Below are 12,332 nucleotides of genomic sequence, written 5' to 3'. Positions count from 1 at the left end.
ATTACAACATTTTGCAAACACAAGCAGACAGTGTTTAATGAAATCAGTGAATTCAAGGGAGAGGGCTGAAGACTCATGTCTCTCAACATGCGACAGCATGAGGTCAAACCAATTAGTCTTTGTCTCACAAGACAGTTGAAAACACAGTTGAAGAGTCTGACATTCTGTCTGAAGAGTGAGCTATCACTAGAGTCTCAAAAATGCTCGCTGCCTTCCAGCCTCTGCAGGCTCACAACAAAGCAAAATGAAGGAAAAGACGAGGAGTCCACTGACTGTTAAGTCAGCACCAGACTCATCATTAAGTTGGAATAAATGTCAATCTGGATAACTTTAATTCCCAAGAAAGCAGTTCCTAGTTTTTGTTTGTTTCAGTAGGCTATTTGAATCAAGGAGTATACTGCAGCGGAAAAAAAAAAATCTCAAGAAATCAACCTAAGTCACCTAATATTAAGTAGTTGCATGCCTAAACTACTGGGGCCAACCATTTCCATTCTATGGTTTGCAGATACCATCTTTTCCTTGGTACCCATTACAAGCTTTATCAGGCCTTTCTTTATCAAGAAAGGCTCCCTTGGAACCCCTCGTAACTGGGGCCCCATCTCATGTAGATTTATACACCTTACTTCTCTATTTGCAACGTTTAATCAAATTCTCCTTTTTACAAAAGCCCTCTATTTGGTGGCAAGAATCATTTTCCCTTTCAAAGACAAAACAATCCTGATTTCTTTCACTTTTCTCTACAGATGCCGCTGTCCATCTTTCTGATCATTTAGTAGTTGTTTTGTAGACCATTTCCAGCAAGTCTGTGTTCTTCTATAGTATGGACCAAACAGGACAAGATTCTAAGATTCTAGCCAATATAAAGCTCAGCAGATCTTTAGCATGAGTGAATTTTCATACTCACACTCTTGATATTTGAAAACGACCCCCAGGTCCAGAGATGCTTAATCATGTGAAATTTGGCTTAAATCATAAACACAGAGTGTATCCACTTAGAGGATAAAGTCTAGGAGGAAGCCACTTAAGGCACTGGGGGAGCTTTAGTCACATCCAGCACCGGCCTACCACCTGCTGCTTCAAGCAGCCCAGGGTCCTTTGCTCCTTTGTATGTATAATGCTCGTCACGACGGACTTGCTGCACTCCTGGGGCTGCCCATCCTGCTGAAAGGATGTTTATCATCCTGCTCCTTGACAAACCCAGGTACTCTACGGTAAAGCAGTCACCACCACTCATCATCGCTACGGATCGGTTTTGCAGAATGAGGTAAATTCATCGTTTATGTCATCACAGTAATGATGTAATACGACAGAGAATTGATTTCGGTGGCAGAATTTATTTTAATCACTTTAGTAAAGGACTTGAGCCCCGTATTTATAGAATCACGAAGGACCCGCAAGGGTCACTTTAATTATGCTGTTAGAGTCGACTGCATTTTATGGGGGAAATTATCTGCAAGAGTGGTACTTGGAATGGGGGGAATTAGCCAAGACTTCAAGATAAATCCCTTGCAAATGCCAAGTGTGTGTTGGATAGCAAAAGGCTTACTCTTTGCTCTGACATGATGACAGCTAAGTGAACAGGTATTTGTTAAACACCTACAGGATCCCTAGGACAGCGCTAGGTGTTGTGGAGGACACATAACCTCTGCGTGCACTACGAGATCAGGGGTGGGCAAACTCGTGGATTTGCCTGGAGCACATCAAATTCAGTCCATTGCTCGTTCTTGTACAGCCTACGAAAAAAATGTCAAAAGAATAATATTCCAGGACATGTGTAAACACATGAAATTCAAATTTCAGTGTCCATAAATAGTTTTTTTGGAACAGAGCCACGCCCATCAACGCACTGTCTGTCACTGCTTTTGTACTACAACGGCAGAGCTGAGTCTCTGCGACAGAGATCATGTGGTTTGCAAAGCCTAAAATATTAACTGTCTGGCTCTTTGAAGAAAAAAATCTTGCCAACCCCTGCACTAGAGGATCCACTGTCTTCTTAGGGAGGCAAGAGGCTTTATGTTAAACCTCAAGGCAGACTCACATTTATATCCAAGTCAGCTATGATTCTCAGGTTTCTTTGAAGACAGCCCTTCTCACTTCTTAGACTGTTGATGTCTGTTCAAGCAAAATTTCAAACATGCCCAGTAAATGCTACTTCTCTGCTCTCATGAGAGGCTAAAGAGAGCCTTATAACTAACCTAAAACAGATTTTCTAAAGGGGATTATATGTTGCTCCTTAAACTGGCTCTACAAATACCATCAGAGGACCCGCCACGTCATCTCATTAACTTTTTTAAAATAAATTTATTTATTTAATTTATTTATTTTTGGCTGTGTTGGGTCTTTGTTGCTGCACGTGGGCTTTCTCTAGTTGTGGCGAGTGGGGGCTACTCTTTGTTGAGGTGCACGGGCTTCTAATTGCAGTGGCTTCTCTTGTTGCGGAGCACGGGCTCTAGGCACATGGGCTTCAGTAGCTGTGGCACGTGGGCTCAGTAGTTGTGGCTCACGGGCTCTAGAGCCCAGGCTCAGTAGTTGTGGCACATGGGCTTAGTTGCTCTGAGGCATGTGGGATCTTCCCGGACCAGGGCTCTAACCTGTGTCCCCTGCATTGGCAGGCAGATTCCTAACCACTGCACCACGCCTCATTAACTTTTTATTTCCTCTTGGGTAGAGACAGCTACTTCAAAAGGATTTGGTTTTAAAACCTTATTGTTTCGAGAAGTTTCCGCTGGCTGTCTAGGATGGGATCCAGCCCTGGCCTATCTCATGAAAGCAGATGCTTCTTGTCTGCTTGCAAAGAGGGTCAGATTAGTTGTCCTTTGCTTGCTTGGAGAACCTTTTTTAATCTTAATAAGTGCATTAAAGAGCTACCAAGGGGATCTCATTAAATAAATAGCACAGGTATACAAGGAGGAAAAAAACAGGGTTCTTATACGGCTGTACTACATGGCTACAACAAGTCTTAGAAATAAAACATTTTCTATTTTTACTGATAAATATCCTTTAAAAATCTATTACAGACAAAAGGCCAAGAATGATCTCTCCACACACTCAACATTTAAATCTATTTCTGTATTTTAATCAAAAATTAATTCACAACCCGAAATGAAGTAGCAGGTCCCATAAGCTGACACATACAAGGGGTTAATTTAAAAACATAATCTAGCTTGATGCAAAGAGATAATTCCTTACAGCCCTACAGTGAAATTCCTCCCTCATCCTATGTCCAAGGATTTCCATTTATCAAATCAAAATACCATTGGCTGTAACCCTTATCGCCCTGGGTTGCCCAGCAATTAACCTCAGAATAGTCCACTTCCTGTCAGTTACATTTTAAAGACTTAAGAGTTATTTTTAAACGGCTGCACAATTTAAAATTATTTCATAAAATACTATGAGCTCTGGTTGCTCACAAGTTTAAATCACTCCCTGTTTGGTATAAAAAAGCACCTTAGAAACTGGCTAACTAGGTAATTACAGAATAGCCAGTTATTTTTATTTATTTTTAAAAAACAAAGTCATTATAAGACACTGGAAATAGCACAACCACTAAGAACTAGTTATCTCTGGAAAGGTCTAAGAGGATTACTCCTGATAGTAAGAGCACTTTTTGTGAAGTCTGACGTCAACACAATTCAAATTACCATGACATTAATGGAGAAACTACCACGATGATTGAAAAGAATATCGGAAAGAGGTACATTAGGAAGGCTCAGTTTATTCAGATCAAACTGTACTCTCTTAATCTGTTTTTTTTTAAAAAAATCTGAATATAGCAAAGCTCTCTATAGCCCTGGACCCGAATCAACACTCAGTAAAACATCTCTCAGATTTTCACTTGTGAAATTAGTTCAAACAGGACCGGATAAAAAGTCACATGAATTCAAAACCAGCTGGAAATCTGAAACCAAAGGACATTAGAGAGATGAAAGGTAGCACAACTAATTAAAGGAAAGTGTCCTGTAGGGCCCTACAGGGGTATTTGGTTCAGAATTATTTAACATCTTTATTAATGACCGAAAAGGATGGAAGTAATATATTAATGAAATGTATAAACTGAGAAGAGTGGTAACCAGCAGTGGAGATGGTGAAGTGTAAGAGGAGGTGAGACGTGGAAAGAAAAACAGCAAAATACAATCCCACCAAAGAAAAATGAAAGCGTTAAATAGAACGAAAAGGTTGTGTCCATCCTCTGCTCGGCCCCCAGGTGAATGCCCCTTGGTGGGGGCCCCTGGGACAGGTCCTTGGGAGACTGGAATGTAACTTGGTCCCAGGAATTGTCAAGAGTTAGAATGCCAACTGAGATGGACCTGGAAACTTCTAAGAAGGTGACAGACCAAGACCCTGTGCAGGGAGATTAAGGCTTGCTTCTGGACCTGGGGGACTTGAAGGTGAGGCTGCCGAGGCCAGTTTATAAAGTAGTTACTCTCGGTCACTGAACTCCCCGAATGGGGCTCCTGAGACCCGGCTGGGGTGCCCAGGACTCTTGTGACCAGGGAGGGTAGCGTCTCCCCTCTAGCAGAGACCCCACCACTCAAACCCCACCCCCTTGCTGAGCTTCAACTTCACCGTGAGACTCCTGCCGCTTTCCTCTCCTGAAGGCCTCAGTTTCCCACCTGAAGCCTCTTCTGCTCTCCCTGTCTTGGAAAAGATGCCAGCCTTGCCTGGGTCTAACTCCTTCACTCTGACTGTGCCCCAGCCTACCTGCTTCGTCCCAAGGCTTCGACGCTAATGCCCTCCCCTGACAGCCTGCCCAGGCCATGGATGGGGCAGGCCGTGCCAGCCTAATGCCAAGAGAAGAAGTCCCTTCCAGACTGACTTCTATCATCAATACTACATTGAGGTCACACAACGTAGAGCAGTGGTTAAAGCTGTGGGCCCTGGAGTCAGATTGCCTGGGTTCAAATCTCATGTCTATCATTTACTACCTACTGACCCTGTGCAAGTCAACATTTGTCTATCAAATGGGGAAAATAGGTCCATTGTGAGGCTCAAATAAAGAGGCACTTTGAGCTCAGGATATAGCATAGGCTGCACGCATACAGGTCACCACTACTCAATTTAGCACATTCTGGCATTCCTGTGCGTAACTTTTTCCGTTGTGCACACTCAGATGCTTCCTGAAAATGAATCTTATTTCCTTTAAAATATTATCAACTCCACAAGGGCACACACTTTGCCTACCTGCCCAGCACATAGTAGGTGCTTAATAAACACTTTTTGAATGAATGAATGAACGAATGAGTGAATAAAGGAGCAGTTGGCAGTGAACCCCATGGCACCCAGCACAGTGCTAGGCCCACAGAAGCTACTCAACAAGGTACATAATAAAGTTGATTTCATTTTCAAGGCAAGGACCCTGAAAGAGGTGATTTGGATTGCCTGTGAGAAGTTAAAATGCAATCAAAAGTGATGGAGGAAGAGAAATCACAAGGAAGAGAAAGAACATGACTTCTCCGAGAGCAGGAGAACATGATTTTGTATGGTGTGCTTCTACCCGGCGGCGATAAGCATAACAAATATTAGAACAACATCATATCACAGATCTCCACAACCTTTCCTCGACAACAGGAAAAAAGAGCAGCCACCTCTTCTCTCAGCAGGTGGAGGAACCAGATATAAGACTGTTAAGAAAAGGAAGGAAAAGAGGTTAGGGCAGGGCGGCAGGGCCAACCGTCTCTGACAGAGACTGGCCCTTACAGCTGAAAAGACTTCCCATCCAAAGGGCAAACGTAGATTTTTGAGTTATTTTCCCTGTTCTGGTGATGCTTTTCCTAACGCAGACCCCTGGTACACGACAATATGTGTTTGTAGGTCACGGTCAAGGGATGGGTCATAGGGTCATGAAACAGTGTGAGGGCGACAGGGCATAAAAGGCATTGAGCCAGGAACCCTCTCTCATAAATACCACATCCATGGATGAGCAAATTCATACATGAAAAAAAGAAATGTCTTGAAGAGCACTGTACTGCTGGCTGAAGAACAAAATGGAAGGCTCCGTAGATGTAGGCTCCCAGGTCATTTCCATCTTGTTTTGTCCCATAATTTCCTGCATCCTTCTGCTCCAGCCAAATCGAATCACTTAGGGTCTCCCGTAATGGGTACCCTGGAATTTTCTGGTGACCCACTATGCTTTTGCAGTGCTAGCCCCTCTGCTTAGAAGACCCACTCCTCTGTCTCCACATGTCTCTTCCCTCAACTGCTGGCTGAAATGCCATCTTGTGTCAATCCATCCATCCATCCATCCAAGACTTATCCAACCACACTGATTAAGAGCTTTTACCTGCCAGGCACTGGGTTTAAATAATCAGGAATGACTAAGACAAGGCCCCAGGCACAGAGAGGTTCTCTGGGTTTGTATACTGCCTGGTACCTTCCCTAGGTTAATTTTTTTTTTTTTTTTTTGCGGTACGCGGGCCTCTCACTGCTGTGGCCTCTCCCGTTGCGGAGCACAGGCTCCAGACGCGCAGGCTCAGTGGCCATGGCTCACGGGCCCAGCCGCTCCGCGGCATGTGGGATCTTCCCAGACCAGGGCACGAACCCGTGTCCCCTGCATCGGCAGGCAGACTCTCAACCACTGCACCACCAGGGAAGCCCCTAGGTTAATATTTTTTCATCTTGTATTCTTTTTTTTTTTTTTTTTTCCGTACGCGGGCCTCTCACTGTTGTGGCCTCTCCCGTTGCGGAGCACAGGCTCCGGATGCGCAGGCTCAGCGGCCATGGCTCACGGGCCCAGCCGCTCCGCGGCATATGGGATCCTCCCAGACCGGGGCACGAACCCGTATCCCCTGCATCGGCAGGCGGACTCTCAACCACTGCGCCACCAGGGAGGCCCATCTTGTATTCTTATCTATGTGCTCACGTACATATAAGATTCTTGAGACTGAGGACAAGATATGTGCCCCCCATCATGGTATCCACGGAACTCAGTGTAATGGCATCTACTAGGTGCTCGATAAACACCTGCAGAGAGAATCAACCCTAGCTCAGCATCAGGAAGCCTAAGACTATGTCTGTACCATTCACAGTTCGCGTCCCCATGCCTGGCACACAGGAAGCACTCAGTATGTACGTGATGTGGAAGATGCACTGAATGAAAGCCCTCGATGCTTCTCTGCTAGGAATAGAGTGTTCAGTGCTTCGTTCAAGGCCAGCATGAGAATCAAACTGGAAACTTGGATTCACACATTCCGCATGATAATGAAAAGACAGCAGCGTCTCACAATGCATGAGGCATCCCTTCCGCAACAAATACTACTCCACTCCCTATTAACCAAATGTGAGTTTCTCAACTAAGTCATGTAGTTAAAGAAAACATTTCAGTATCAACACGAAGTCTTTCTCCAATATGATATTGCTTATATGTGGAATCTTAAAAAATGGTACAAATGAACCTATTTCCAAAACAGAAATAGAGTCACAGATGTAGGAAACAAACCTATGGTTAACAATGGGGAAAGCGGGGTGGGGGGTGAATTGGGAGACTGGAATTGACATGTACACAACTGCTATATATTGGGTTGGCCAAAAAGTTCGTTCAGGTTTTGTTCTCCGTAAGATGTTACAGAAAACCCCGAACAAACTTTTTGGCCAACCCAATATAAAATAAGGACCTTCTGTACAGCACAGGGAACTCTACTCAATACTCTGTAATGACCTATATGGGAAAAGAATTTTAAAAAGAGTGGATATAAGTATATGTATAACTGATTCACTTTGCTGTACAGCAGAAACTAACACAACATTGTAAATCAACTCCACTCCAATAAAAATTAATTAAAAATAAAAGATGTCTTTCTACAAAGGTCATTCACAGAGAAGCACTGAAGACAGGTCTGGGCTTTGTTCATTACCGCCGCCTCTTGCTCCCTTGGTGACCCCAGTTCTTTTAACCACATAGTGTCAAAAGTCAAAAGGTTCCGTAAGACACAATACAGGAAACCAGGATGCTGTGACCTAATTTTTTCCTTTAAAATAAAAATGTAAAAAGTCATTGTCTGAACCACGACTTAGCGACAGAAAGGAAGACACTGTCGATGCATAAAAGAACTGGATGGGGCTTCCCTGACGGCGCAGTGGTTAAGAATCCACCTGCCAGTGCAGAGGACACGGGTTCAAGCCCTGGTCCGGGAAGATCCCACATGCCACGGAGCAACTAAGCCCGTGAGCCACAACTACCAAAGCCCGCGCACCTAGACCCCGTGCTCCGCAACAAGAGAAGCCACCGCAATGAGAAGCCCGCGCCCCACAACAAAGAGTAGCCCCCGCTCGCCACAACCAGAGAAAGTCCGTGCACAGCAATGAAGACCCAACACAGCTAAAAATAAAATAAATTAATTTAAAAAAAGAAAAGGAAAAGAACTGGGTGAATTTCCAGAGAATTATGTTGAGTTAAAAAGGCCAATCCCCAAAGGGTACCTCTGGATGATACCATTTGTTTAAAGTCCTTGACATGATAAAATTATAGAAATGGAGAATAGATTAGTGGTAGCCAGGGGTCAGAAATAGAGAGTGGGAGGGAGGCAGTGGGTGTGACTATCGACAGGCAACGTGGGGGAGACTTGAGGTGACAGGGCTGTTCTGGATCTTGACTGTTGTCACTGTCAATATCCTGGTTGTGATATTGTGCTATTGTTTTGCAAGATGTTACTACTGGGGGAAACTGGGTAAAAGATATGAGATCTCTCTGTATTAGTTTCTCACAACTACATAAGAATCTACAATTACCTCAAAATAAATTATGTTTCTTCCAAAACAATCATGAAAAAGAAGAACAAAGTTGAAGGACTCACACTTTCTGATTTCAAAACTTATTACGAAACAGTGTCTTATTACAAAATAGAACAGACATATAGACCAATGGAATAGGATATATAGCATAGAAGTAAACTGCTGCATATATAGTCAAATGATTTTTGATAAGGGTGCCAAGAATATTTAATGGGGGAAAGGACAGTTTTTTTCAACAAACGGTCTTGGGAAAACACAGAAATGAAGTTGGATCTTTACCTGACACCATATACGAAAATTAACTCAGAATGGATCAAAGATCTAAATATAAGGATTAAAGCTATAGAACTCTTAGAATAAGAGCTTTAAGACACTGGATTTGGCAATGATTTCTTGTATATGACACCCAAAACACAGGCAAGGAAATAAAAAAATACATAAACTGCACTTCAACAAAATTAAAAACCTCTCTGCATCAAAGGATACAATCAACAGAGTGAAAAGGCAGCTTATGGAATAGGAGAAAATATTTGCAAATCATATATCTGATATGAGGTTGATATCTAAAATATATAAAGACTGGGCTTCCCTGGTGGCGCAGTGGTTGAGGGTCTGTCTGCCGATGCGGGGGACACCGGTTCGTGCCCCGGTCCGGGAGGATCCCACATGCCGTGGAACGGCTGGGCCCATGAGCCATGGCCGCTGAGCCTGCGTGTCCGGAGCCTGTGCTCCCCAACGGGAGAGGCCACAACAGTGAGAGGCCCGCGTACCGCAAAAAAAAAAAAAAAAAAAAAAAAAAAAAAAAAAAAGGGCTTCCCTGGTGGCGCAGTGGTTGAGAGTCTGCCTGCCGATGCAGGGGACGCGGGTTCGTGCCCCGGTCCAGGAGGATCCCACATGCCGCAGAGCGGCTGGGCCCGTGAGCCATGGCCGCTGAGCCTGCGCGTCCGGAGCCTGTGCTCCGCAACGGGAGAGACCACAAGAGTGAGAGGCCCGCGTACCGCAAAAAAATAAAAACATAAAAACATAAAATAAAATATATAAAGACCTCCTACAATTCAACCACAAAAAAACCTGATTATAAAATGGACAAAACGCTTGAATAGACATTTCTCCATAGAAGGCACACAAATGGCCAATAAGCACACGAAAAGAGTCTCAATATCACTCATCAGTAGGGAAATGCAAATCAAAACCACAACAGAATACCACCTTATACCCATTTAAGACGAATACTATAAAAAAACAAAAACAGCAAAGTGCTGGCAAGAACGTGGAACGCTCATACGCTGTTGGTGGGAATGTAAAATGGCAGAGCGATAAGGAAAACAATGGTGTTCCTCAAAAAATTAAAAATAGTATGACCATATGATCCAGCAACTCCACTTCTGGGTCCCTACCCAAAAGAACTGGAACAGGGTCTTGAAGAGGTGTTTGTACACACCTGTTTATAGCAGTATGAGTTACAATAGCCAAAAGCTGGGTGCGACTCAAGTGTCCATCAATGGATGACTGGATAAACAAATGTAATATATACAAACAATGGAACATTGTTCAGCCTTAGAGGACATTCTGACCCAAGCTACAATATGGATGAACCTTGAAGACATTATGTTAAGTGAAATAAGCCAGTCACAAAAAAGACAAATCCTGTTTGATTCCACTTATCTGAGGTACCTAGAGTAGTCAAATTCATAGAGACAGAAAGTAGAATGGTAGCTGCCAGGGCTGGGAGAAGAGAAAGTGAGGAGTTATTGTTTCATGGGTACAAGGTTTCAGTTTTGCAAGATGAAACATGTTCTGAAGATGGATGGTGGTGATGGTTGCTCAACAATGTGAATGTACTTAACTCTACTGAACTGTACACTTAAATGTGGTAAATTTTACGTTATTTTTAAATTTTTAAAAATCAACTGAAATTTTTAAACTACTGAAACAACAACAAAAGAGAAGTTTAATTTTTTTTAAAAAAAGCCACTGCCTTTTTGATTCAAACACCTGTCACTATGCCTTAGTTTCATAAACCAATGGGAAGAGAAATGTGGCTCATCACTTAATAAAACCTCAAAGACTTTAATAAAAGTCTGAAGATACTGGCACACCAAGCTTTTCTAATGCCTTTAATTAACTTCATAATCCATTTTGATTCACATTCCCTTTGCTTGTTACTAAATTCACCTAAAGTTACTCTCAACTTTTTGGTAGTGATTAAAAATGTGCTACTTATTTATATTGGCACCTGACCTTAAGTAGCAGCAAATGGATACATCAAAGCCACAGATTAGCCAAGAAACAGAAAACTGAGCCTTTAAGAACAAAACATGTTACTGTTTTTAATTTGTCTGCTCCCACTAGACCCAAGGTTAATGAGAACAAGAACTTGTCCTTTTTTGTTTTTCACCACATAGCAGATGCTCAATTAACTTCCATCAAATGAATGAAGTCAGCATTTGTGTACTAAATGCATCAACCCGGAAATGTTTACATGGTCATGTTCTCTCTTTTCAAACATGGCTGTCAGTTGAGCTTGGTGATTTACTTTGAAGAAAATAAGAGGAATTTCCAAAGAAATTTCATGGTAAGCATTTTTCCATGAAAAACAGTTTTGAGAAGTGAAGAGAAATGTGTATTTATTACATAGACACAACTCTTTGTTTTGACACTATTGACTACTGCTTAGATCATCTCTGCAAAGAAAAATAATCCAAAGAGATTCGTTTATATATTTTGCATAGACACGCCTAGCCCTCACATACCCTGCCCCCCCCCAAATGCAATCATAACATGTGGTTAAACATTGAAATCCCCTCAGTGCTGTGTGCTGTATACTTCCTTCTAACTCTCCCTAGAGCCACGAAGTCAGATTTAAAATTTTACTTTTACTGGGCCTTCATTTTTCATAATTACAGATTTTTAATTTATTTTATGCGAGTGTGCAGCTTCTGATGTATTGAGCCAATTAAATGCAACTTGGTTAAAAACCAAAGGTAAAAAAGGGAATTTGGGTAGAAAGTAAAATAGGGAATTTTTATAAAAGGAACCCAAAGTAGCAGGAGATGTTATTGCCATTCAAAGGGGGATTTTCCCATTATCGATATGAAAACAGGGTCTGACCTGCAAGCCCTGGGTGGTTCTGTTACTTGTCTTCTCCTTGAACCTTCCTCCTCCTGCTGTCTTGGGTGGGGCCCATTTCTCAAAAGCCACTGGACAGAGGTCCTGAAATGAAGAATATCCCTTCAACATCCGAACGGGTGGAAATTTGAAGTTTGAAATAAAGGCAAAAGACAGGCTGGGGCTAGGTGGTCACAAATATTTATTTTTGGTTAAACCCTGTAATACTGAAAATGTCACCTTACCTGGTTCCTCTTGTAATCAGAAGGGTCACAAGCTGTGAAGGGATGGATACATTTTCTCTCACTTTTACACCAAGCACAGCCAGTTCCAATACATACTGGGCATCTGGCAACACAGAAAACCAACTTAATTCCCTCATTTTAAGGAAAACGTTCATATTCTAGAATTTCCCTCTGTGATGCCGCATGCGAGCATTTAAAAGAAGAAAAAAAAAATCCCTGGATAGACTGTGATGCACCCAGGGGAGAGAGGAC

The 12,332-nt window shown here is 42.6% G+C and overlaps 1 protein-coding gene across 1 annotated transcript in view; it reads right to left on the bottom strand.

The window, feature by feature from the left end:
- PLXNC1 (plexin C1) overlaps positions 1–12,332 on the bottom strand; it is a 148,047-nt gene that overhangs the window by 66,360 nt on the left and 69,355 nt on the right. Inside the window, exons 8-9 of the mRNA XM_082634834.1 lie at positions 12,081–12,183; positions 11,839–11,940 (exon numbers count right to left, since the gene is read on the bottom strand). Of these exons, the coding sequence (XP_082490960.1) occupies positions 11,839–11,940; positions 12,081–12,183 (205 nt within the window). The remainder of the gene's footprint in view (positions 1–11,838; positions 11,941–12,080; positions 12,184–12,332) is intronic.

The sequence above is a fragment of the Mesoplodon mirus genome (genome assembly GCF_964341445.2).
Source record: "Mesoplodon mirus genome assembly, chromosome: 11".
Taxonomy (NCBI): Eukaryota; Metazoa; Chordata; class Mammalia; order Artiodactyla; family Ziphiidae; genus Mesoplodon; species Mesoplodon mirus.
The sequence above is the reverse complement of the archived record's forward strand: the minus strand, read 5'-3'. Positions and strand labels throughout refer to the sequence as shown.